This window comes from Myodes glareolus, chromosome 2 (assembly GCF_982192425.1).
Source record: "Myodes glareolus chromosome 2, mMyoGla1.1, whole genome shotgun sequence".
In the NCBI taxonomy this organism is placed as follows: domain Eukaryota; kingdom Metazoa; phylum Chordata; class Mammalia; order Rodentia; family Cricetidae; genus Myodes; species Myodes glareolus.
Window position 1 is genome coordinate 45,660,176 of NC_142027.1, and position 25,287 is coordinate 45,685,462.

The 25,287-nt window shown below is 42.2% G+C and overlaps 2 protein-coding genes across 2 annotated transcripts in view; one reads left to right on the top strand and one right to left on the bottom strand.

Moving 5' to 3' along the window:
• Cd80 (CD80 molecule) overlaps window positions 1-2,382 on the top strand; it is a 29,605-nt gene extending 27,223 nt beyond the window's left edge. The window contains exon 6 of the mRNA XM_048422376.3: window positions 420-2,382. The gene's annotated coding sequence lies outside the window, so the exon portion shown is untranslated. The remainder of the gene's footprint in view (window positions 1-419) is intronic.
• A 1,486-nt stretch (window positions 2,383-3,868) lies between these two features.
• On the bottom strand, window positions 3,869-24,693 carry Timmdc1 (translocase of inner mitochondrial membrane domain containing 1). The gene is made up of 7 exons (XM_048422377.3): window positions 24,386-24,693; window positions 22,051-22,216; window positions 19,985-20,073; window positions 18,737-18,804; window positions 11,499-11,577; window positions 7,295-7,405; window positions 3,869-4,867 (listed from the first exon to the last, which is right to left on the bottom strand). Exons 1-7 carry the CDS (start codon window positions 24,577-24,579, stop codon window positions 4,717-4,719), a joined length of 858 nt encoding a protein of 285 aa, XP_048278334.3. The 5' UTR covers window positions 24,580-24,693; the 3' UTR covers window positions 3,869-4,716.
• Window positions 24,694-25,287: the final 594 nt, after the last annotated feature.

A 25,287-nucleotide genomic window follows, 5' to 3' on the forward strand; every position in this document is an offset into this window, starting at 1 on the left:
GTAGTAATCTATCTTCACATAAATGACTGAGGTGATACTAGCCTTCCATAGAACTTCCAGATGTCTTGAAGTGGCTTTTGCTCCTTGGTATTTCTTGATCTGCTACCAATGGAGAACAGAGAAGCAATAAATAAATTTATAATAATAAATTAATAATATTTATTAATAATATAATAAATAATTAATAAATAAATGACCTAAGAGGTCATTTAGAGTACCTGGTGCTTAATAAACATTTGTTTGGTGAATATACTGCATTTCATGCAATAAAAATTAGACTATTTTTATATTCCTTATCAGGTATCTATTATGTTACCTCAAGTTAAGTATGTAGTTGGCCTTGAGGTTTAAAACATAGTATTTTTCTCTCTTCAAAAATTAGGGTTGAAATATTTCATTTATTTCTTTTGTTCCCTCAGGTCTCCCCTACTTTTGCCACCGGCCTCTTCTGTAAATGTCTTCAGGAATCTAAGACTACCCAACAGTGCCTTGCAAACATGTGTTCTCTAGGCGACGCCTCTCCAGTGTTTTGCAGAAGACCAGAGAGGGATGTAACATATACTACAGTAGCCCTGTAGATCTTGAGAAAGCAGTTTAGAGACTGAATTCTTTGTCTGGAAGGGACATTGGGGAACACTAGCACATCTACCCAACTACCATAGACCCGCGCAAGGTTTTAAAGTAGGATACACACACACACACACACACACACACACACACACACACACACACGCCTGGTGTTTTAAGATAGGGTCTTACAGTGTTGCTCAAGGTGATGTAGAAGTCACTATGTGGCCCAGGTAGGTTTCAAACACGCAGCAATCCCCCTGCACTAACTAGTGCCAGAATGACAGGTGTGAGCTACCACACTTGGTAGAACACTAGTTGTATTAATGAAGACACTGAGTGAGGCTCCAGGAGGGGACCTGAATTTTGAAGGTGAGTCAGAATCCAGACTTCCTGGCTCTACTGCTCTCAACCTTCCTCAATTAGACCCTAAGCTCTGAGCTCGTAGATAAGCTAATTAAAATGCTGGTGTAATTTGCCTAGCATCTATGAGACTCTAGGTGCTTTTTGTTTGTTTTTGGAGATAGGGTCCTTCTATGTATCTCTGGCTATCCTGGCACTCACCTTGTACATCAGGCTGGCCTTGAACTCAGAAACTCCTATGTCTCTGCCTCCCTAGTGCTGGGATTAAAGGCATATGCCACCACTGCCCAGCTGTTTGTTCTCCTAAGGCCTATTGGGCCTAGTGTAATTTGTAGGAAATATTTTGGTATGTATACCCATACAAGGGTAATAAAAATATTAGTGATTTTAATTCTGCATTTTTTTCATGTATTTTCCTTTCATTTTCTCGATTTCAAGAGAAAACAGAATGATCAAACATGAATTTTTTTTTCTGATAGCTAAGATGAATGTATGTCTTTCAAACCTCAAAGCAAAAGTCAGGTTGGAGGCACAGTTCATTGTCTACTAGTTCATATTGGACTGGCAATCTCTTTAGGCTAGTTTGCCCCTTTACATAATACTTGAGAAAGTTCTCATTTAAAATGAGATTATTTACTAAGTAGTAATCTATCTTCACATAAATGACTGAGGTGATACTAGCCTTCCATAGAACTTCCAGACACCTTGAAGTGGTTTTTGCTCCTTGGTATTTCTTGATCTGCAACCAATGGAGAACTGAGAAGTAATACGTAAGTCAGACACAGTAGCACACACCTGTAATTCCAGCACTTGGGGGTGGAGGCTGAGGCAGGAGGATTGAATTCCAGGCAGCATGGGTTGCATAAGACCAAGACCCACCTTCTCCCTGACCCCTAAGGAAGGGAAAACAAGAAGTAGCCACTGCCACTTCTACGTTGAAAGTTCCCTTTTCTCTGAAATTGTCATCTACAACTTACACGAGGGCAGGAGTGGATTTGACTTCAGGCAAGACCATCAGATATTCTCATTTGAAAATTTGGGTTTGAACATCAAAAGGCAGCCAAGTCTCTCAATGTGGCTGGATGCTTCATTTTAAGGACTCTGTTGTACTGTCCAAGAAATGGGCCCATTTTTATATGGCTGCTCTCAGAACAAGTCACCAAAGAAGATAAAAGCATTGGACTGGCAAGAAGCTGACAAAACATTGGAAGCAAACCCAAACAAGAGCAGGGGGAAGCTGCTGCATCTAACTAAGACTCAGTGATCATTACGCTGACCAAATGAGACATCAAAAATATTAAGTGATAAAAAGGAACAATCTATGGAGCAACTTAGGAAGTAAGCTGTATTAAATTATTGACTACTATATTTGATAAATGTTTTTTAGAGGTATACTTTGATTTTATTACTCAGATATTTTTAGGTTAAAAGTAAAATTATTTTTAAAAGCGACCCTCTAGTTTTCATGTATTTTTTAAAGATCTCGCCTATGTAAAAAGAGTAGGATGATGTTGCCAATCTGTCATTTTTAAGGGGGTAATTATAAAAGACACAATTCATGAGAATGGTTCTAACACATAATTCACTGTGCCAATATACCAGTGTAGAGGCTTTTATATCCTTACAGCTATGAATATTTATTATCATCTAAGTATTGTGCTAAAAATTTTGTGGGAAAAATTCATGCACATACACATCCCTCCTCCTTATACGTTTACCAACACAAAAGACTTTTGTAGCCGGCTGCCAAAGCTGTGGGGATTTCTCCTAACCAGCCAGGAAGCAATTACTTTTGGATGGACAAGTTCCACTCCGTCAGATCCCCCAGGATAAAGGCTCAGTCCTGTAACTCTGACCAACTAGCTACAACAGAGGTCCAAGGCCCTCTTTGTGTGACGAATTTGCTTGATGAGCAATCTCAGGATGCAGAAAACACACCTAACTGGAACATGCACTGGGCAAAGCATGGGGAAGTGTGAGGAGCCGCTGCACCTTCCTTACAGGCCTGCCTCTGGGAACGGGCAGCTCTCCGCCACTGTGATTACATCTCTGGCATGAGGCGAGCAGCTGACTTCTCAGCTCATCTCCCTAAGCAGAGGTTGTGAGCTGGGACAGGAAATGCCTGTTCTCCACTCGGCTAAGAACTTGTAGATGACCGGTCCTCAACCCCGAGAGGCCACCAGCAATCGTGCGACTCTGCAACACGTACGAAGATACTATCACCTGTGGGTTTCCAGGATTTGGGAAGCTGCATGTCAAGGATGAAATGCAAATATATACTTAATACTATCACACTCATGATTTCATTAAATATCTACTGTCAAACATATACTACTATACTTAGGGAAAAATCTGAGCCTCAAAGTCCAATGGGGCTGAGGCTCTAACTCAGTGGCTGCTTGCCTAGTATTGCTAGACTCCAGGGTTATCAAATGCTTTAGCTCTAAGCCACAGTTGCTGCGCTCCTGGCTGACATTGACAGTGAGTGGTTTGTCCCAGGGGGTTTCAGCTCTAGCACTACGCTATGCTGTAGCTTTAGACCTCACTTCACCAAGAGAATGCTAGAGAATGCTAGCCGTTTCTTCCCTCCGTCCGATCCACAGGATGTATTCCAGGACCACAGTGGATGCCTGAAGCTGTACACAGTGCAGGGTCCTCAACACGGCAGTGAGGCTCACTTTCCCTCAAAGGGCACACCGCGAGCCTGTCTTAGTGCGCGAGAGCTGTCAGCAGCGCTACCCATGCACTCTGGAGCCACTGTTTTAACACAGGCACTGTCACTCCACGGACTCAATTTGATAACCAAGACTAAGTGACAGATGGACAGACACACAGTGGGGAACACTAGGCAAAGGTGTATGTGCTATCTCAGGAGGCCTGAAGTGAGATTTCATCATCCAACCTAGAAAGGCACATTTAAAACTTGGAAACTTAGTCCTCCAGGAATCTTCCATTTAATATTTCCAGACCAAAGCTAAATGCAAACTAAAGCTAAAGAAAGCAAAACCAAAGACTAGAGAAGTGTTGCCCACGTAGTTCAGTCTTTTGTTTCCTCCCCATCTGCCCAGAGCTGAAATCCGTAGGACGGCTTCTCCTTGGTGTAGGGCTGGCGAGTCTCTGCCATCTCCTGTACACTACACACAGATGCTCCTTCAGCAATGGGGAGAGGAGACAAAGCTGGACAATGTCCGCCTGCTTCCGTTTCATTACATCATGTTCAAATGGCACAGGAATCACCTTTATTCCTATTAAAGCAAAACTAAATGCACTGAGGCCCACTGATTGAAGGCCCAAAGGAAGATGACTTCACAGGCCATTTCTTTTACCTAGTTTCTTCTCTTTTCAGTCACTCCAAGAGAACATTCTTAAAAGACTGGGGAGAGAATAGGCAATCCAGACAATCCAGTTTAATTGTTTTGGGAGGTACTTTACTTGCATAAAATCTAGCAAGATAGAGAAATATTAAGTATTCAGATGGATCAATGATCAGTATAGATAAGAAAATGAAACCCAATTCTATGGGTAATTTTTTGGTTCTGTTGTGGTTTCTGTGGGTACGTGTTTTTGAAACAGGGTCTCATTATGTAGCTTGCACTAACGCATCTTTCTCAGCTTCCCAAGTAGTTGGGATTAGTGTGTGGCACCAGCTTTGATGACCTAATTCTTCATGTGGACAGAGAAGGTGAGAAGCAAGTCACTGCAACCACAGGTGCCAGCACCTGCACTTGTCAGGGTGAGAAGCAGCAGCCTGGCCCTGGCATTCCTAGACCACAGAGCCCCTCATCCTCAGTCTTTGTCTTGTTGATCTGGTGATGGAGGGTTCCTAGGGAGGTCCAGCAGCTCCTGGATTCTCTGAGCATCTTCCTCAGGCCGAATCTTCTCTAAGCCACTTTCGATTTCCTCAGGGAGGAGTTCAGTGAATTGCAGTTTTCTTCTCCTACGATCAAAGGATACACACGCATCAAGCTCTGCTTCAGCTCTTGTCCTTACAGACTCCAAACAAAACGGCAACGTCTAGCGCACCCTCCCTGCTCTGCCATGACAACTTACGAGCAAACACTGGTCTCTGCACTCAGAATACACACCTCTCTCTCCTACCCTGCTGTCCACCCATGATCTCCACATCACCAAAATGGACACTGTCCTGCAGTTCTCCCAAGGGATGAATGAGAGCTAAAGAATACATTTCAAACTGGGCTGTTCTCCTACCCTTCGGACTCGGGGGCCGTGAGTCCCTGCCACTATGTAAACGCTCTCACCAGAGCTTGTCTCAACTCATAAGACCGCACTGGTGATCTAGGTGACACCATACAGGCAACTCTACAGACACATTTATGAAGAGTAGAATCTAATTCTACCAATTTCTAAGAGATTACTCTTTTTCCTAAATAGAATCTTAGTAACTATCTTCTCTTTTTGGTTTTTCAAGGGATTGTTTTATTTGGTTTGGATTTTTTTCCCCTTTTTTCTTTTTTGGCTTTTCAAGACAGGGTTTCTCTGAAGCTTTGGAGCCTGTCCTGGAACTCACTTTATAGACCAGGCTGGCCTCGAACTCACAGAGATCCGCCTGCCTCTGCCTCCTGAGTGCTGGGATTAAAGACAGACGCCACCACCGCCCAGCTTAGTAACTTTCTTTAATTATCAAGGCTACCTACATCTTAAGTGTCAACCCAATCAAATTTGACCATTTTTCTATCATAAATTTATAGCCAGTTTTCTATACTTTTTGCTAGGATGATTTTTAAAACGGTTTTATTTCTCTATGTCATTTTCAGGCACAGAAGCTCAGACATAAAAGTGGCATAAACATTTGAACTAGCTCTTCCTAGGGATAAATAGTGAAACCTACTCTAATTTATGCCAAGCTGAGATTTAAGCCCAGGGCTCTGCTCTCCTACAGCACTTAAGTACTTGGGAAGAGACCTACGTAGATCTATCACAAATGCCCACAGAAATGTGTTTCTGTGTGTGTGTGTCTGTGTAACCAAAAAACTTCAAATCCCTGGGGGAAAAACCTGCTTATTTGTCCAATTAGAAAAGCAGCAGCAGCCAGAGGCAGGCAGATCTCTCTGAGTTCAAGGCCAGCCTGGTTTACAGAGTGAGCTCCAGGACAGCTGTGCCAGCAATCATCTCAGACACCTGGGAGCTGACCCGTGATGCGAGCCCACACCTCACCAGGAGTGCTAGAAGGCAGTGGCCAGGAGAGCCTGCACAGTCTATACAGGGTCAGTGTCAGGCTCACCACCTGAGCCCACAAACTGGACATTACTGAACCAGGTCTGTGGGTACAGGCCTGCCTGCAAGCCCAGCTATTGGGAGGCTGACAAAAGAGGACCACAAGTTCAGAGGCCAGTCTGGGCAATGTGGTGAGATACTGGAGATTTGGTTCAGTGTACTTGTTTAGCATTGAGAAGGTCTCCAGCACTGAAAAACAAATATTGTAGCATATGAAATGATGAGACAGAAGAAACAAACATTTTCATAACACACAGTGGCATCCCATTCACAAACAACTATTTGATCTACCTCATTTCTTCATCTAAATCAAGAAGTAAAATTTCATATATGGACACAGAGCAGATAACATTCTCTCTCTCTCTCTCTCTCTCTCTCTCTCTCTCTCTCTGTGTGTGTGTGTGTGTGTGTGTGTGTTGTGTGTGTGAAAGCAAGTAATACTACATAAACCAAGCTGACCAAGGTGATCACCCTGCCTCAGCTCCCTGACACTTTAAAAGTAGAAGTATCCATCTGCATTTCCCCATGCAGGGGAATATTACAGAGGAAGACAGAGGGTTAAGAGCTGGAGGAACTAGAATGTAGTGAACACTGTCTGACAGGCATGGACTGGCCACAGCTTTGTGACCTCAGAGGAGCTGTAATTACCTGCATAAGACCTGCACAAGGCGGGCCTGTCAGCATTCCTTCATGGGCCAGCATGGGGTTCAGGAGGCCCTGCTCAGCCCTGCGTATTTATTCATAGGCAGTTCATGTTTACTGGGGAAGCAGAAGATGCTTTCTTCAGCACAGAGCCAATTGCAAGTTGGCCATGCTCCTGCAGGCAACTATGCACCAATGTTCTTGTAGTAATGGTAATCACACCCACTGAGTCACAAAAGAAAAAGAAAGAAAAGGAGGAAGGAAAGACGGACAGACCTAAAGCAAGATCCTGATCAGACTAAAAATAAAACTGGGGTCTTTCATTTTTCCAGTCCCTTAATGAAACAGAATTAAAAGACAATACAGACGAAGAGGGCGGAAGACTTGGCACACCATCGTCTTTGAACTGCGTGGTAGTTGGGAGAGCCCCTGTGCCATAATGTGGGTGTCTGGGAAGTCAGACCAGCAGTCTTCACATGCTCCTTACCACTCTTCCAGTTTCTGCTCACGAAATGCCTTCTGGTCCTTCTGTCTTCTCTCCTGGACTGTCTCATCACAGTACGCCTGCAGTGCCATCAACAGGCTTCCCATGGGCGTGCTGAGGGAAGACAGGAAGTTCAAGGAGAACGTCATTAGCCCACCTGACACAGGACTGTCCCTGCCCATCAACAGCAGAGCTCGCTGTCAGATATGGAAGCATTTGACAATTTAAACACCTCTTTCAAACAGAAATCACACTGAGGCCTTTTCCCTCCCCAATTGACCAACAAAGAAAAACAATCATTGTAGCTTCCTTGATTGGTATAACACAATAACAGATCTAGAAATTGGTTCTTTCTTTTTTAAAATCATGAATAAGAAATAAACCAAGACAAAGGAGGAAATAACATGTTTATGACTAGTTCAATTAAGCTGCTCCAAACTGGAAGCTTCTGAAAAAGGAATGACTAGTTCATTCAGGACAGTACCAGCCCTGGAGGACAAGACCTGTGGAGGGGATGGTAGACTGGGATGAAGATGCCACTGGCTTTGAGGGACGGGCCATCAAAACATCTTATAGTTTAGAGTCTGCTATAGCTGACAGCTGCTACGTCACCATGTATAAGAGATGGGCAGAGGTGCTGGAGAGAAGGTGCTGCAGTAGGAGCTCTTGCTGCTCTCACAGAGGACCAGGTTTGGTCCATACTGCTTGTAACTGACTCCAAAGGACCCGGTGCCCTGCACATGAATACATGCAGGTACGCATATGCACACAGAAAATAAGAAGAAACTTCTTTAGGAGCTGGTAAAGTGCTTGCCCTGCATGGGTGTTGAGTTTGCATATCCAGCACTCAATATAAAATCAGGTGTGGCAGTATCCCTAGGGCTTGCTCACTACCCTGTCCAGCTGACCCGTGAGCTCCAGGTTCACTGAGTGATCCAATCTCAAAAACAAAGTAGATGGGGCTGAAGATGTAGCTTAGTGGTAAAGCCCTTTCCTATTATGGGCAATGTCCTACGTTTGAACCCCAGTACCACAAAAATAAATAGATAAAATAATAAGATGGAAAGTAAGAGGAAGACACCCTAACACTGATCTCTGGCTTCCACACCCATGAACACAAATGCATGTGTACACTAAAACACATGTACATACACAAAAGAAACTGATTTAGATAATTATCATAGGGACAAACAGAATTTTCTTTCCTGTGTCCTCAAGGAGCAAGTTTGGACTTTGACATAAGTCAAATTCTTTCTGGCTAGAACTTTAATAAACTCATTAAAAATTATTTTTGCTAAGCAAAAGAAATCAAAAACTACATCAACAAAATGGATAAAGAAAATGCCCCCTCCCCCCTCCACAGAGAGAGAGAGAGAGAGAGAGAGAGAGAGAGAGAGAGATTATGCATCATTAGAAAAGGAAACCATATGACACAACATAAATAAATCTCAAGCATGTTACGCTAGGTGAAAAAAAAAGCAGTTATAAAAGGACAGAATGTTGTAATTCCATTCATTCAAACACTATATGATTCCAGTGTGCATGCCAAATTTACAGAAAATGGAAAGTAGAACAAAGGCTGCTAATAGCTGGGCATAGTGATGGGAAGGATTATAGTTTAAAAAGTATAGAGTTCCAGGTATAAGACAAAAACATTTGGAGGTGCTGTAAATATTTATATGCACACTTAAAAATGGCTAAAATGTGGGAAAGGAAATAGGAGAGGAGGACCAATAAGAACTTTACTCATGTGACTTCTTAACCCTCAGAATATAAAGTGTCTGATGCTCTGAATAAAATTGGCTACTGCATGAGACTTTAGCCTGCTTCATTTTCAGGCTCCATTTTCCCGGGTCCCATCACCTCTAGAGAAGTAGACACCCCCCATCTTGAGCACAGGGAGACAGTACACCTGTGACTTTATCATGTCCCACGGAAACATGATTTTGCAGATTTGAATCAATTGGAAAGATTATCTGGGGAGTCCTTTAAAAGCTGTTTCCTCTGGTTGGACAAAAGCAGACAATCCAAAGTGTGGGAGAGATACTGTTATTATGAACATGGACGGCATGAGAAAGATGTGGGTGCCTCTGAACAGAAAGGGAGTGTCTGGCTTACAGTCTCAGTGAGGAAGTACACATCACAGACCTATACACTTTGGCTCAGACTCATCCAGGTACATGCCAGGGAGTGGTATGGCTCAATCACGCAACAGTTTTAGTTTTACAGTTCAGTTTGGTTTTGGTTTACTGTTATTTTTTGAGACAAGTTCTCATGTAGCCCAAGCTGGCTATGTAGCCAAAGATGACCTTGAACGCCCATCTTTATATTCTAAGAGCTGGGACTACAGGTGTGTGCCACCACACAAAGGACTGCTTTGGCTTTTTAAAGGCAGCTCCACACTGACAGTGATATTATCTGTATCATCTTACATTCCTGCCATCAGCACATGCAGATTCCTTCCACTCCCATCCTTGCCAACACAGACTAAACCAATATACCAAACATCTACAGTTAACATTATTATAGTGGGTATGTGATACACACAAGGGCACAATTGCACCTACACAGCATCCCTGACAAAAACACTTAACCCAAATCTAAAGCAAGAATGATCAGCTGCATGCCTTTAATCCCAGCATTCATGAGGCAGAGACAGGCAAATCTCTGTGAGTTCGAGGCCAGTCTGGTCTACAGAGTGAGTTCCAGGACGGCCAGAGATACACAAAGAAATGTTGTCTTGGAAAACAACAACAACAACAAGAAAAAGAATAAACAAAGCAAACTGTGGGAGAATCACTCTGGGTGCTGCTGTGGAGGCTGAAGGACTTTGGATACAGACTTCCTTTCACAGATGAGCTGGAACACCCTTACTGCGGTACCTGTACCACAAGTTTACCGTAGGTGATGCATGCTGACACATTTAGCAGTAAGCATTTATAAAATCTCAAACAGGTTAACCAAAAATGGAAAGAAAGGAAGAATAAATGTACCTCATACATATACAGAGATCTAAATAACAAATATGGAAATGTCAGCAATTGGTGAATTCAAGTAAAAACCACGTGCAGTCTTTGAGTTTTGCTGCTGTTTGATTTTTGAACAGTACTAGGAATTGAACTTAGCCTTGTGCATACTGGGTAAATGCTCTGTCACTGAACTACACCCCAGTCCTGATATGGGTCTTTATATAAGGTGTGTGTCGTCCCCTCCCTACCCCCACCCCTTTGTTTTTTGAGGCAGGGTTTTCTGTGTAGCCCTGGCTGTCTTGGAACTTGCTTTGTCAACCAGGCTGGTCTTGAACTCAGAGATTTGCCTGCCTCTGCTACCCAAGTGCTGGGATTAAAGGCATGTACCACCAAGCCAGGCTTTGTAGGGTCTTTGTTTTTGTTTTTGGAGACTTTTTTTCTATGCAGCTTTGGAGCCTGCCCTGGAACTCACTCTGTAGACCAGTCTGGCCTCAAACTCACAAAGATCCACCTGCCTCTGGCATGCACCACCATCACCCAGCTCATAGGGTCTTAGTATATTCGTTAATCCAACTTTTCTGTAGGTTTGAAATTGTTCAATTTTTTAAGCATTTTAGCTAGGGAAGAAAACTTTAAATAAAATATGTATCCGGTTAAACAAAACAAATACAATTTTAAAATATTACAAAACATACGTCCTATATGAACAATTTTCTGTTCATTTTTCTTGTTCCTTAAGAATGTTTTTGTTCAAATTACAAGTAATTTCAGGAACTGGTGATGTTTAAACATATTTTACCCAGTGAAAAGGAATCTTTATACATGCTATTTAACTCCACAGTGCTGTTATTACTGTTTTAATTATACAGTGATGACTATAAATAAAACAAGTGGACAGTCAGAGCTGGAGATATGGTTCAGCAATAAAGAATGAACACTGTTCTTGTAGAGGACCTGAGTTTTATTCCTAGCACCCATATCAGGCAGCTTACAACTGCCTGGAACTCCAAGTCCAAAGGACCCAACACTCCTTGGGGACATACACAGACATACACATGTATACATAAACAATAAACCTCTCATAGTCCCCCTCCCCACAATAAGGAACTGAACAGTCACAGTCACTGTCAATACAGGACATACACTGTTTAAAGACTGTGAGGACTAAATTTGTCCATTATAATAAACACCTTTAGTAGACAACCCATTTAGACTACACCCTAGTAGTGAAGACTTACCCTAACAAAGCTCCAATTATACCACCAGCCACCAGGCCTCGGATACCTAAGTTTACTCTGAAAAGACCTCCTGTGACAGCTATTGAAAAGGAAAAAAAAAGAGGCAATATTAGATCATCTTTAAACACTAGACTTCTATTCTTTTACAGTAAGAACAAAGACCTCTAGGTGAACTTTCTGAACCCACCACAAACAGTGTAATGACATCCAGGAAGGTAACTTTCTGTCCACTCCACAGACAAAGAAAGAAAATATTTTGTAAATATTTTAACATTTTAAATATCCTCGGTGTTACCGGATGGTGGCGGCACATGCCTTTAATCTCAGCACTTGGGAAGCAGAGGTAAGTGGATCTCTGAGTTCGAGGCCAGCTTGGTCTTCAGAGTGACTTCCAGGACAGTCAGAGTTACACAGAGAAATTGTCTTAAAAAACAAAAACCAAAACCAAAGAACCACCAAGCAAACCTATGGCTCTACGACCATTCTACTTCATTTTTTTTCCATCCATTTTCTCTTAGAAGTCGACGGTTCACTTCACCTTCTCCCACAGCTCACACCTCTTCCGTGTCTTTCTTCTTTGAGGCAACTTGATCCAAAATGAAGAGACAGCAGCAGCAGCAACAAACCCCTTCACTGACCCCAGAAGATTACACCTTCTCCCAGCCTCACCCATTTGCATGCTGGCTATACTGTGCGCAGGCAGACCTGCAGAGGCAGCATTTAGCATGGGACGCCACCTGGTGACCGACACACGGGGTGCACCTCTTTTCACTACAATTTCATTTCTAGGACACTCATTCAATCTTCCTTTCTAAAAACAGGGTCTCATGTAACTCAGCAGCGAGTTGAGAATGACCTTGAACTTCAGGCCTCTACTTTCTGGGTGCTGAGATTACAGCCATGCACCACCACCTACAGTCTATGTGGTGCTGAGGAATAAATCCAGTGCTCCATGCATGCCAAGCCAGCATGCTATCAACTGGGATAGACACATTCCAGCTATTTTCCCCTTCATTATGCACTATACAACTAAGGACATCTTAGGTGGCAAAAATTTTCAGGTGTTTATCTGAGGTTTTTATTTCTATTTGACTATTATATTTTCATTTAAAATTTTCTAAATTAACAAGAATAAAAACCACTTTTAATCTCATTACTCAGAAATGGCTAGTCTTCCAAACAAAATACTAAGAAACAAAATAGGGCCATGTTATTTATATATATTTAACTTTTAATTTTCTCTGAATATATTATTTAATTACATTATCATTAAATTTTCAGTTTTGGCCTGATGGTGGTGGTGCATCCCTTTAATCTCAGCACCGGGAGGCAGAGGCAGGTGGATCTCTGTGAGTTCGAGGCCAGCCTGGTCTACAAGAGCTAGTTCCAGGACAGTCAGGGCTGTTACACAGAGAAACTGTCTCAAAAAAAAAAAAACCAAAAACCAGCTTTAATATTAAGTTTCCTACATGATTCTATTACAAGATTGCATGGACATTTGGACATTCCACAAATTTTTATCTAACACCAGTTTTCTATTTGTAAATGCTTTTAAATAAAAGTACTCCTGCACATAAATCTTTATACATTTGATAGCTTCTTTAAAATAAACTCACAGAAATGAAATTTTGAGATAAGGGGTATAAACATTTTTATTTTAAAGAAAATTTTTATTTCAGAATGTGAGTTTGGGAGGGGTGTGAACAGCACACCTGCTGTTAACTGCTGAGTCATCTGTCCAGCCCCAAGGCATGTTGGCTATTCTTGCTTGTCAACCTGACTACATCTGGAATTAACTAAAGTCCAAAAATTGAGGAGCACACCTGTAAGGGCTTTTTACTTAATTTGAAATAGAAAGATGCACTTTTAATCTGAATCTTTAATCTGGCCCACGCCTTCTGCTGGAAACCTCTAGAAGCACAGGAAGAAGGGAACTTTGGCTCTTGCTTGGCTAGCACATCCACTGGCATTAGAGCCGACTTCCTCAGATTCTGGCACATACTCAGACCAGCTGAGACAGCTAGCCCCACGGACTGAGCCACTACTGGATTCTTAGACCTTCTGTTCAGAGGTAGCCATTGTTGGATTAGCTGGACCACAACAAATCCCCTTTCCATGTAATATAGAGGTTCATTCTGTAAGTTCTGTTACCCATAGAAAATCCTGACTAAACACCAAGGTAGGAACATTTTTAAGACTTTGAACTTAAATTACTATGCTGCTATTCAAAAAAGGTACACATAGTTATCTCCAATTCAAATATGCAATTGTACACTTCCCTCCATTTTTTTTTTAATTTTTTCTTTGAGAAAGGAGCAATGAGGACCTTGTATAGCACAGACTGGCCTGGAACTCACTATGCAGCCAGGATTTGTGATCCTCTTGTCTCCGGCTCTCAAGAGCTCAAGTTAAAGGTATATACAACCACATAAGGATCTTCTACATTCTGGATTGATGAGCCCCAATTTCACAAGCTTTAAAAATGGCAGCTAACTTAATTACATTTCTCTTAACTATAGAGAAAGGTGAGTAATTAGTCACCTGTGTTATTTATGTCAGTTAAGTCTTTTTTGTTGTTGTTTATTTCATCTCCAATGAAGATATCCTTTCTTTTTGATATATAGGAGTTTTTATTGAGTACTATCTGAACACATTATTACTCAGGGATCATTTCACATTTATGTCTTCTGTAGTAGTTTATGCCGATCAAAGCTATTCATAATTTCCTATAACTTAATTTTTATGCTTTAAAACATACACATAAACAAACATATATATTTATATTTCTATATCTTCCTGCTCAGAGAGCTAATACATATGCAGCTATATTTCCCCCTAATAGTTCATCAATTTCTACTTAAGTATTTTAATGAATCTTATATTTCATAATACTAAATACTGTTGCAATTTGATTTCTTTCCACACAGTTAATAACTGTTATTAAGTCCATGAACTGTCAATCCTCTCTTCATGGATCTAATATATCACCTTTAGTTTAGATAGACCCATACACTTAGTCTTTATTTCTAATTCTTTGAAGCCTGCCCAATAGCTGTGCAAATAACCCCCAGTATGCTATATATTGGTTTTTTATTCATGTTTGGATTTTACATGGAAAGATTCCCTAATTCTTTAGGGAAATGTTTTGCTATGTTCATAGAATCTGCATTTTAGACAGATGTTACACAGTTTATCAAGTTCTCTACTAAAACAAAAACAACTATAGCTTTTATTTGATTGCTTTTCACTTAAAAACTGAGATGAAAAGGCCAGTTTAGTTTTTGTGGTATTTAGAGGCACTTAAAATAATTCAGTGTTTAACATATCATGATAGGCTTTCTAATAGTACAGACCCTAACAAGCCTAGGCTGCTCCGAGCCCTGGACATAGGCTGTTTAGCTTATACCAAGAAGTTGGAAAGCATCTAAATCTGCATGTGGTGTACACCAGGCAGACTTCAGGTGTTTGTGCTAAAGTATATGGTCCTTATGAGACTGTGCAAAACAGATAAGCACATTAACAGGGCACAGTCTCATAAGTGTGTCCCCGAAAGGATCAAGAGAGATTTTCTAATTAAAGAGAAGAAAGTTTTCTTGTTCTTTTTTTTCTTCTTTTGGCTTTTCAAGACAGAGTTTCTCTGTGCAGCCTTGACTGTCCTGGTATGCACAGAGATCTGCCTGTATCTGCCTCCTGAGTGCTGGGATTAAAGATGTGCACCACCACACAGCAATATGGAGCTTTCTTAATCATAAAAGTCAAGTCTCAGTTAAAAAACAAAACAAAACAAGCCAGTTTAAGTATAAACTGCCAAGGTGTGAATCTCCGCAGTTATTTTTCTTGGAGTTTGCTGAACTTCTTAGATGAACAGATTAACACATTCAGATTTGGAGAGGCTATTGTATTTCTTTTCCACAAATATTTTCCCTGCCTTCTCTCTCTTTCCTGTCTGTCTAGTATTTCCACTACACATTTGATGAAGGTGGGTCTTCTTTCTATGTGTTGCTTTCATTGGTTTATTAATAAAGAAACTGCTTGTCCTGATAGGTCAGAACATAGGTGGGTGGAGTAGACAGAACAGGATGCTGGGAGAAAGAAAGCAGAGTCAGGCAGACGCCATGCTTCTCCTACCCAAGACGGACGGTGGTTAGAATCTTCCCGGTAAGGCACTACTTTGTGGTGGTACACAGATTATTAGAAATGGTTAATCAAGATGTGAGAGTTAGCACCTTCCTGGACCTGGAGGGAGGGGGGAGGAACTTGAACTTCCCACAGGGCAGGAAACCCTGACTACTCTTAGGGATGGAGAGGGAGGAGAAGAGGGAGTGGGGGAAGTGGGAGGGTGTTGGGAGGAGGGGCGGAAATGGAAACTTTTATAATTTAATAAACTTTAAAAAAAATAAATAAATAAATAAATAAAAAAGATGTGAGAGTTAGCCAATAAGAGGCTAGAACTAATGGGCCAGGCAGTGTTTAAATAAATACAGTTTCCGTGTAATTATTTTGGGTAAAGCTAGCTGGGTGGCGGGAAGCGGCCTACCGCTCCTATCACTACACACATTAGTACACTCAGTGCATTTTCCTAACTCCTAAAATTCTGTCTTTCAGAGGAAATGATCTATACTGATCTAGCTTCAAGTTCATTAAACTCTGTTCCTCCACCTGGTGGTGGCACACACTAATCCCAGCACTCAGGAGGCAGAGGCAGACAGATCTCCGAGTCAGAGGCCAATCTTGTCTACAGAATGAGTTCCAGGACAACCAGGGCTACACAGAGAGACCCCTGTCTCAAAAAAAAGAAGCAACAAAAACAGAACAATCTTTTTTCATACACAGTCTTACTCTCCAGCCCACACTGTACTCAGACTTGAGGTATCCCTCCTGTCTTCGCTGTCCAGTTGAGAAGATTAAGGTGTGAGCCACCATGCCTAGCTGATTCTTTCCTCCGCTCTCTTAAATCTATGGTTCAGTTCTCCAGTAAAAATTTTAAAATATTTTTGTACACATACAACTGCACATTTGTGTGTTGGTGTATGTGTGCACATGTATGCATGTATGTATATTGCGTACATATGTACCATAGCATGTATGTAAAGTTCAAAGGAGAACTTCAGGTTATGGGTCCTCACTCTCCACTTAGTTGAGATAAGAGTCTCTTTGTTGTCTTTCCACAGCTTACAGCAGGCTGGCTGGGCCCCAAAGAGTCTAATGATGCTCTCATCTCTGTATCCCATCTCCCAGTAGGAGTGCTGAAATCACAGATACTTGTGTTGTGTATCTGGCTCTTACATCGGTTCTGAGGATTTGAATTCAGTCCCTTACATTTACATGGCAATAAATGTATAAGTAAATAAATAAATGGTTTTAACCGCTGAGTCCTATCCCTAGTCATCCAGTGAATTTTTAATTTCCAGTACTTCATTACTAACACCAGCTATTTCGATTTGATTACTTTAAAATTTCCTATCTTCATCATTATGTTTTAATTTGACATTATTTGGGTTCTTTGGTCATCTCTTTCCAACATGTAGTTCCCTTCTACCTGTTAGTAATTTCTTTCCACCCCACCCATAGTTTTTCATGTTTTGTTGCTATTATTGTTGAAAATGAACATTTTGCTGGGTTTCATGGTGCACATCTTTAATCCCAGGACTTGGGAGGCAGGTGCAGGCAGATCTCTGTGAGTTTGAGGCCAACCTGGTCTAAAGTGAGTTCTGGAACAGCCAGGACTGTTTCACAGAAAAACTCTGTCTCAAAAACACAAAAAACAAAAACAAAAACAAAAACACAACAACAAAAAAAGAGAGAGACACAGAGAGAGAAAATGCACTTTTTCTTTTTGAGACAAAGGTTCGTGTGGCCCAGTCTAACCTCAAGCTCTCTACATGACAAGAATGAGTCTGATTTTCTGGTCTTCTAAACTCCATCTCCCAAGTGCTGAGATTATGAGCATGGGCTACAATCTACAGCTCGAAAACGGACTCATAAAGCAATATATTTTAGCAGCTCCTGAGTTGAACCATGTGCCTCCCATGCTGAGGGTCTGTCTGCATTTAGGTAGTGATTTACCTAGATCAAATCTATGTATTTTCCTGAAGAGCACAGCCACTGATGTCTGTTCTGAGTTCTTATTTTTATGTCTGGCTTCCTGAGAAGAATCAGTCAACAATTCCTTTTAAGTTGTAATTAAAGCTTGGCCAACAAACCTGTCTGTGGCTTAGCAAATGCATTTAACCTTCGGTTTACATTATCCTTTCTAGCTCTCACTTTCTGTGTCCATAAGAACTCACACACAACCAAAGAAAAATAGCTTCCAAGGCCCACACTAGTCTCTCCTGAGCACACATAGATCACCATTATTACCCTCTCTATTTTTTTATTTTATTTTATTTATTTTAAGATACAGAGGCTTTACATGCTGCCTGGGTTGGCCTTGAACTTGTGGCCTCAGCCTCTCAAGCAGCTACCTCTGGTTTTATTGTCTCTTCAACAGTTCCATTAAAATCCAGCCTGGTTTGCTTGTCTGTGGCTCACGCCAAACGGATCAGAACCTTAGGGTAGCTAGGTTAGAAGTCCCTGACTGCTTTAAACAACTTCCTAGATGTGGAATTTCCTGTGCTCTCTTCCAGAGGGTGCAAGTGCAAGGATGATAGGCACCTGTCACCACACATGGCTCCTCTGCTCTATTTTTAATGCTCATTTTAAGTGGTGTGTCACCGCTAGAGGAAAAGGGCTTTAAACAAAACCAAACTCTTACCACGAGAAAGTCTGATCCTTTCTTCTTCACACCTGTCTCACCTCAAGCTACTTCCCTTCCCTGTGCTTGAAACATCAGCCTGCTTCAGCAGAACACCTCCAGCGATTCCCTCTTGATGCTCCTCTACCCCACTGTCATACAGTTTGCTCCTCCCCAACCTGCAGCTGTCAGTTTAAATGATCTGAAAGACTCAATGACCTGTTGTCCATGTTTCCATCATTTGCTACTTTCTGTCATGGGAGCTGGGGTTTTTTTTGGTTTGTTTGGTTTTGCCCATCTTCGTGGGTAAAATTTAATGAAAGCAAAGCTCGTGTCTGCTTTAATAACTGTCAACTATGAGGCTATTTGTCAGCACATTTTCTATGAATATTGCAAAGGATATAGTGTGACGTCAGTCAATAAATTCCACAGTAGTGATTCGTAAATCCTATATATTCTAAACCACACATGAAATTAAAATATGAATAAGAATAAAACACCTTACCTCCAGCAATGACAAAATGGCTCAAGGAATTTTTATTTCGATACACTGTTAGTCCAGTGTTCACTGTGCTGGGAAGAAGGGAGGAAAAACAAAACATTTCATTAAAAGTACAGGCCATTCACCTTCCTAACTGCTATTTCATTGAAGTGATAGTTTTTAAAATATCCTATTAGACTAAAGAGGTAGCTCAGCTGGCAGAGTGCTTGCCTACCATGGGTTCAATTTCTGTACCACACCAGACTAGGCATGGGAGTTCATATCTAACCCCCAAATTGGGGATTAGGAGGCAGGAGACTCAGAAATCCAAAGTCATCCTCAGCTACACATTCAGACTGGGCTGCATGAGACCCTGTCTTAAAAACAAAAACAGAACCCAGACAACAACAAACGTTCCTGTATTTAAAGCCTTGTCCTAGTCTAGGCCCCTTCAGCGTGTTCTAGACTAATATGCCTGTGAGTTTTTAGGTAAACCTGCTGAAGAATGAAACAAAAGAATCAAATTCCTAAAACAAATATTCATTCAGAAATAGCAACTTAGAAAGAAGGGGTCCGCAGAATTGTCCTTTCTTCCAAACTTTGCTTCTAGTCCTGGGATGGCAGCACACTGTAATCTCAGGATTTGGGAGGGTAAGAAGATTTCAAGTTTGAGGCCAGCCTTGGCTACACAGTGAGTTTAAGTTCAGCCTGAGCTACACAGCAAGATACTCACCACAAAAAACTCCAAGAAAAAAGAACCCCTATACCTGTTTTTGACCCTAGTTGTAGAGCTCTATCATGGATACAGAACCAATACTGAACCAATTTCTCACGCACACACAAGTTATTAAGAAAGGGGCACTATGGGGTCAGTGGCACGACTGGGTAAGGACTCTGCGGCCAAACCTGCTTCAGTCCCCGGGGTTACACGGTCAAAGGAGAACTGACTCCTCCACGTTGTTCTTGGACTGCCACATGCACACTATGGCACAAGCGTTTGCACACAGACACAGACACGGACACACACATACATGTAAAAGAATTTTTAAGAGACAAGACATTATGAGTAAGTTTATGTGTGTGTTCAGTTTCATAGCACCTCTTGCTCAAAGGATGCTCTCCTAAAGAACACTGGCATGGGAGCACACATCTCACTCAATTCCAGGAGAATCCCAGTCTGAAGCCAGGCTAGACTGCACTGTGTTCTAGGTCAGGAAGAGACTCCCCCCTCCCCCAAAGATGAAGACTCTTCTTGCACAACTGAGAACTTACTTGAATATGGTCACAAAGACCGCAGTTCTCCAACTCCAACGCCAGCCATAGCGAATGAAGCCCCTCGTGGCAGCTCGGTGTGCACTTTGCTAAAAATAATTTGTTAAAATGTGGTGAAGTTCCAAGATACTCTGATATTTTCCTTATTCTAAAACAGTACTACAGAAATGTCAGCTGCAAATTAATCAGGTCCACCTAAATAGAAACATAGGGAAAAAAATTTCTAGAACTATCATTAAGTACTAATACTTGAGCAAAAACCTTGGGAGTCAAAGAGAAAAGGGCTAAGATGCTATTGGCTCCTCCCTGTTTGAGACAACCATATCTTCTCATGCAGTGCCAGCTACATCCCTGATACGTGATGGTGAAGACCAGAAGGTAATATTTGGCTGTACTGGGCACCTGGTTACCAGAGCTACTTTTATCTCTTAGAAGTTAATAACCCATTAATCAATGGCCATTCATTGACTTCAACTACATGGTTTACATGTTCCTGTCTGATTCCATTCATGGCAAGTTTCATAGTAAGGTCACGGCTCACAATGAGAAGGAACCCGTCATCAAAGGGAAGGCCATCTCTACGTTCCAGGACAGAGATCCCATCAATAATACATGAAGTGATGCCAAGTGAAGACGGCCTATGGCCCCCTGGCTAGCCTAGTTTGTGCAGTACATTCTGAAATTCACATCATGAGGAATTTACTACACGTTTCTCAGAACAACTCATTATCACTCTTATTATTATTTACGGATGAATAAATTAATATAACAGGGGTGACTACTACTTAGAATGTAAAAATATGTAAAATTAGAAAAAGGCCATTCAACAATCATTTTAAGTTAGAACGAATTGAATTCTAAAAGCACAGGGTAAATGAAAATGGGATATTTAAAAATCTCAGGGTCTCTAACAAGAATCTGTAAAATAAGTATTTCCTTAAAAGAGAAAACATAGTAACTTTGTATTATAGGAACCTGGCAGATCTCATCTTACTCAAGTAACTAAAGTTCACATCAAGAGTCAGAGAACAAACAGTATATGTTTGTGAATCAAGGCACTGAAATATCAATTCTAGGGTACTGCAAAAACAAGTCTTAATCTTCCCTCCATCCGTCTGTCTGTCGTGTGCAAGGATACCATGGCATACACATGGGTCAGAGGACAATTTACTAAGAGACTGTTCTCTCCTTGCCCCCATCCTGGGGACCAAACTCAGGCTGTCCAGCTTGGCAGTAAGTGTCTTTAGCCACTGACCCATCTCAAGGCCCATAAATCTGATGTTTTTGGTTTTTTGAGACAGGGTTTCTCTGTGTAGTTCTGGTTGTCCTGGAACTCACTCTGTAGAGCAGGCTGGCTTCAAATGCAGAGATCCACTTGCCTCCACCTCCCGAGTGGAGGGATTCTCTTCAGAATTTAGAGAAATCTTTCGCCTTTCACAAATCTGAATTTTATCATGAGAAACTGTGGTGGTTTGAAAGAAAATAGCCCCAAAGGAAGTGGTCTTGTGGAAGAAAGTGTGTCACTGCGGAGGTAGGCTTTGAAGTTTCATATCATATATGTTCAAGCCTCTCCCAGTGTCTCAGATCACTTCCTGTTGCCTACCTACCAAGACGTAAAACTGTCAGCTCCTTCTCCAGCATCACATCTGCCTGCAAGCCATCATGTCCCACTATGATGATAATGGACTAAACCTCTGAAACTGTAAGCCAGCCCCAATTAAATGTTTTCCTTTATATGAGTTGTCATGGTCATGGAGTCTCTTCATAGCAATAGAAACCCTAAGATGGAAAAACTAATGGATTCTAAGGAGGCATGCATCAAATTCAGCAGGTAATCTATTGTCAGATGCTAAACTAGAAAACAATGATCTTTCTTTTAGACAGTGGCTGAAGAAGGAGAAAATTCATCGAGGTACTTTAGCATTTAGTGTTTCCATTGCTGATAAGTGTAGATCTAACTTCTTCACCCTGACATTTCAAAATCCTCCCAACTCAAGACCTAACAAATCTGAAGCATACAGAGACTAGTAAAATTGGTGTATCCCTATTAGCGCATCAATACTTACCACAGCATCAAAGCGGTTATGATATATCTCCCCCTGACTCTGCTCAATGTAGCGTCTTTTCGCATAAATAAAAGCAGGTATTCCTCCATACGCCCAGCCAATGATGCCTGCTGAAACAGCTGCCCTGAAGATATAGTCAACTTCCTTTGGAATTCTCTCTTGTTCACTGAAACCCCAAAAAGAAAATGCTGTTGGGACGTTATTCAAAATACTGTCTTCCGAATTATCCCAAATGCTGGTACCACACTTTCTGTGATGGGCAGAACTGATTAAATGCTTCTGTGAGTTCCACAGTGCAGCTACAGAAGAACAGCACAGGGCAGGCGTAACAGTGGACACCTGCAATTACAGCACTCAGGAGGCTGAGGGAAGGGGAAGCATGAGCTTGAAGCCAGCCTTTGCAACACAATGAAACCCTGCTCCAAAACCAGACCAGCAACACATACATGTCTTAAACAAATGCACTCTATGCTATTAGAAAACTAGGATAGTTACTATCCTTGGAGGAAAGGGCACAAGGGGGCGCTCCTGGGATACCGGTAACAATTTCTGGTGTTGCTTGCACACAAATGCTCATCTATGAAAACTCATTAATAAACACACTTTGGTATATTTCTAATACTTCCATTTTTAAATTCTAAGCTAATAAATGGCACGTGAACTTGAGATTTTTTATTTATTATTATGTATACAGTGTTCTGCCTGCATTATAGATGGTTGTGAGCCACCGGTGTTACTGGGAATAGAATTTGGGACCTCTGGAAGAGCAACCTGTGCTCTTAACCTCTGAGCCATCTTTCCTACCCAATTCATGAGATTTTTTTAAGAGCAACACATAAAATATAAATTTTAAGCATCTGGAACGTGGATTCGATGTTGAAACCCAGAGGCTGGAGTGATGGCTCAATGGGTAAGAGAACTTGCTATACTTGCAGAGGACTCAGGTTCACTTCCCAGCACCCACATGAGGGTTCACAAATGTCTGCAGTTCCAAGACATTTGACTCTCCTTGCCCCCTTGGGTATGAAGCACCTGCACAGTGCACACACATACAAAGATTCAAAGACACGAATCAATGAATGAATGAATCTCTTTTTAAAAAGTCAAACTCCTTACTAAACTCTGGCTTCTGATAAACTCAGACCGGCACTACACGGAGCACTGGGAGCCGTCACAATGGCCCCAGCCTATACTCATGACGCTTTAGAGGCTGAGGTAGGAAAATCTCTGAGGGTGGGAGTTCCAGGCCCACCTGAAGAGCACAGTGAGTCATCTCTTTAGTGAGACAACATCTCACAGGGCCTGGGAACCCCTGATCCTTCCGCCTTCACCTCAGGAGATGGTACTGCAGGCACGGGCCTCCATGCCTAGCTTTAAAATCATAGAAGGGAAAAAAAGTCCTGAAAAAATTTACTATGCAGTAGGCAGCACAGGTCAATCTAAAGTAAGGAAGAGCCATTATATTCAATGTATACTTCTTAAATACATAAAAACTAGAACTTTAAGTTTCCAGGATAGACTCAAAATAGTTACACAACATGACACTCCTACAGTGACCCTCCTAAGGGAACCATTATTTAGATGACGAGCTTCCTTCTGAAAGTGTGTGACCCTAATTCTCAATCACTACGCTCTGCCTTCATGCACAAAAAAGTTAAAACTCTTTAGGAAACAAATCCTTACATTCACACTAATAGGAAAACTGCTATAATTTAAATTTTACATTGAACAGAACTTTAAAAAATCATCTACATAAAAACTGATCGGAGTTCAGTTCCCAGGACCCTTATCAGCTGACTTGCAACTACAGGTAAACTCCACATTCACGGAGATCTGATGTCGCTGTGCACATACCACAAAACGAACACACATATAAAAATGGAGGTGGGAACCCCGGGGGCGAAGAGGAAGAAAAAATCAGAGAAGGGACAACAGCTATCACTGTTTCTAGTGCAAAATAAAACAATTCTCTCTGCTCTTCCCCAATTCCCACTTGAAGTATATAGGGCCACTACTGGTCAAGAAAGATCAAAGTCTGAGACCAAAAGAAATATGAAAAAGAATGTTAGTGTGGACTTCTAAATATAGTTCCTAGTGATTATCATATGACAATAACAGGGGTGGTCCGATTTTTCTAATATATACAATTAGAGTACGATGCTGTTTTAAGAGCGTGACTTTGAATGAGTGTGACTCAAACACCAGCGTGCCAACCACGCGCGGAAAGACACTGCAAGCAAGGCAGAGAGATCGTCAGCGTCGCGTCACTAGGACCACGCGCTGTGGCGGGCGCCCCCCCCCAGTCCCCCTCCCCACACACCCGAGGCCTTTTTACTCTTTGACAAACAGCTGACGGAGGCGGTCCCATCCGGATTCCGAGGAACCGGGTACGGAGACGCGGGAGTGCGCCTCCCGATCCTCCGCAAAGCCTTGGGAATCCGCAGCCACAGCGCCGGCAGCAAAGACTCGGGGAAAGGGACCCCAGGCCCGGCACAGGAGGCTGCGGGGCGCAGGCGGCGGTGCCTCCATGGCGCCCCCCAACCCGCGGACAGGCACCCTGGGGCCGGCGAGCACCGTGGCGAGGGTGACCTGCACAGCGGAGCAGGACGGTATTCGGGACACCGGACCTCACATCCGGTCCCCGGTCGGCTCACTTCTGGAGGCACTCGGAAGCACGAGACCGGAAGTCCCGCCCCTAGCGGTGCAAAAAGGCCGAGAGGAGGGACAACAATGGAACCCAGGCTGAAAGCCCTTCCCTTAGGGGAGGGTAAGTGACGGTGGTGCCCCGGAAGTGTGTTGGCAGCGGCGCTATCTTTTCAAGGAGATGCTAAGGTTTTCGCGCCCGGTAGCTGGGGTCTGCTGGGTCGAGTCAGTTGGTCTGGGGCGGACTCCGCTCAGCCTAAGGTGCTCACGGAGTTAAGTGAGGTGACTCGTTTAAGATGCAGAAAGCCCACGCAGAAGGCGACAGTACTTTATGCAGTGCAAGTGGCGTGCGGAAAGAGACAGGCGATGTGCCAAGCCCAATTACCAAGCTTCTCTGGTGGACCGAGCAGAGTTCACCCTTGCCCTGGCATTAGGGTGCAGCCATATAGCTCCAAGATTTGAGAAGGCTTTTTGAAGCAGCAGGTGTGGGCATTTTTTATAGCGTGGGTTCCGCTACAAGTATCCGTAGACTTATTACTCTGAGAGGGCAAAAGATCTAGAATTTTAATCGCTTAATAACTGGAACTATTATTT

Excerpts from the sequence above, each read along its gene's own strand:
- Timmdc1 (XM_048422377.3), bottom strand. The coding sequence starts at position 24,579 with ATGGAGGCACCGCCGCCTGCGCCCCGCAGCCTCCTGTGCCGGGCCTGG. Across the intron at positions 20,074-22,050 it reads ATAACCGCTTTGATGCTGTG|CAAAGTGCACACCGAGCTGC; the intron begins GTAAGTATTGAT and ends AATTATTTTTAG. Across the intron at positions 11,578-18,736 it reads CCATTTTGTCATTGCTGGAG|CTGTCACAGGAGGTCTTTTC; the intron begins GTAAGGTGTTTT and ends CCTTTTCAATAG.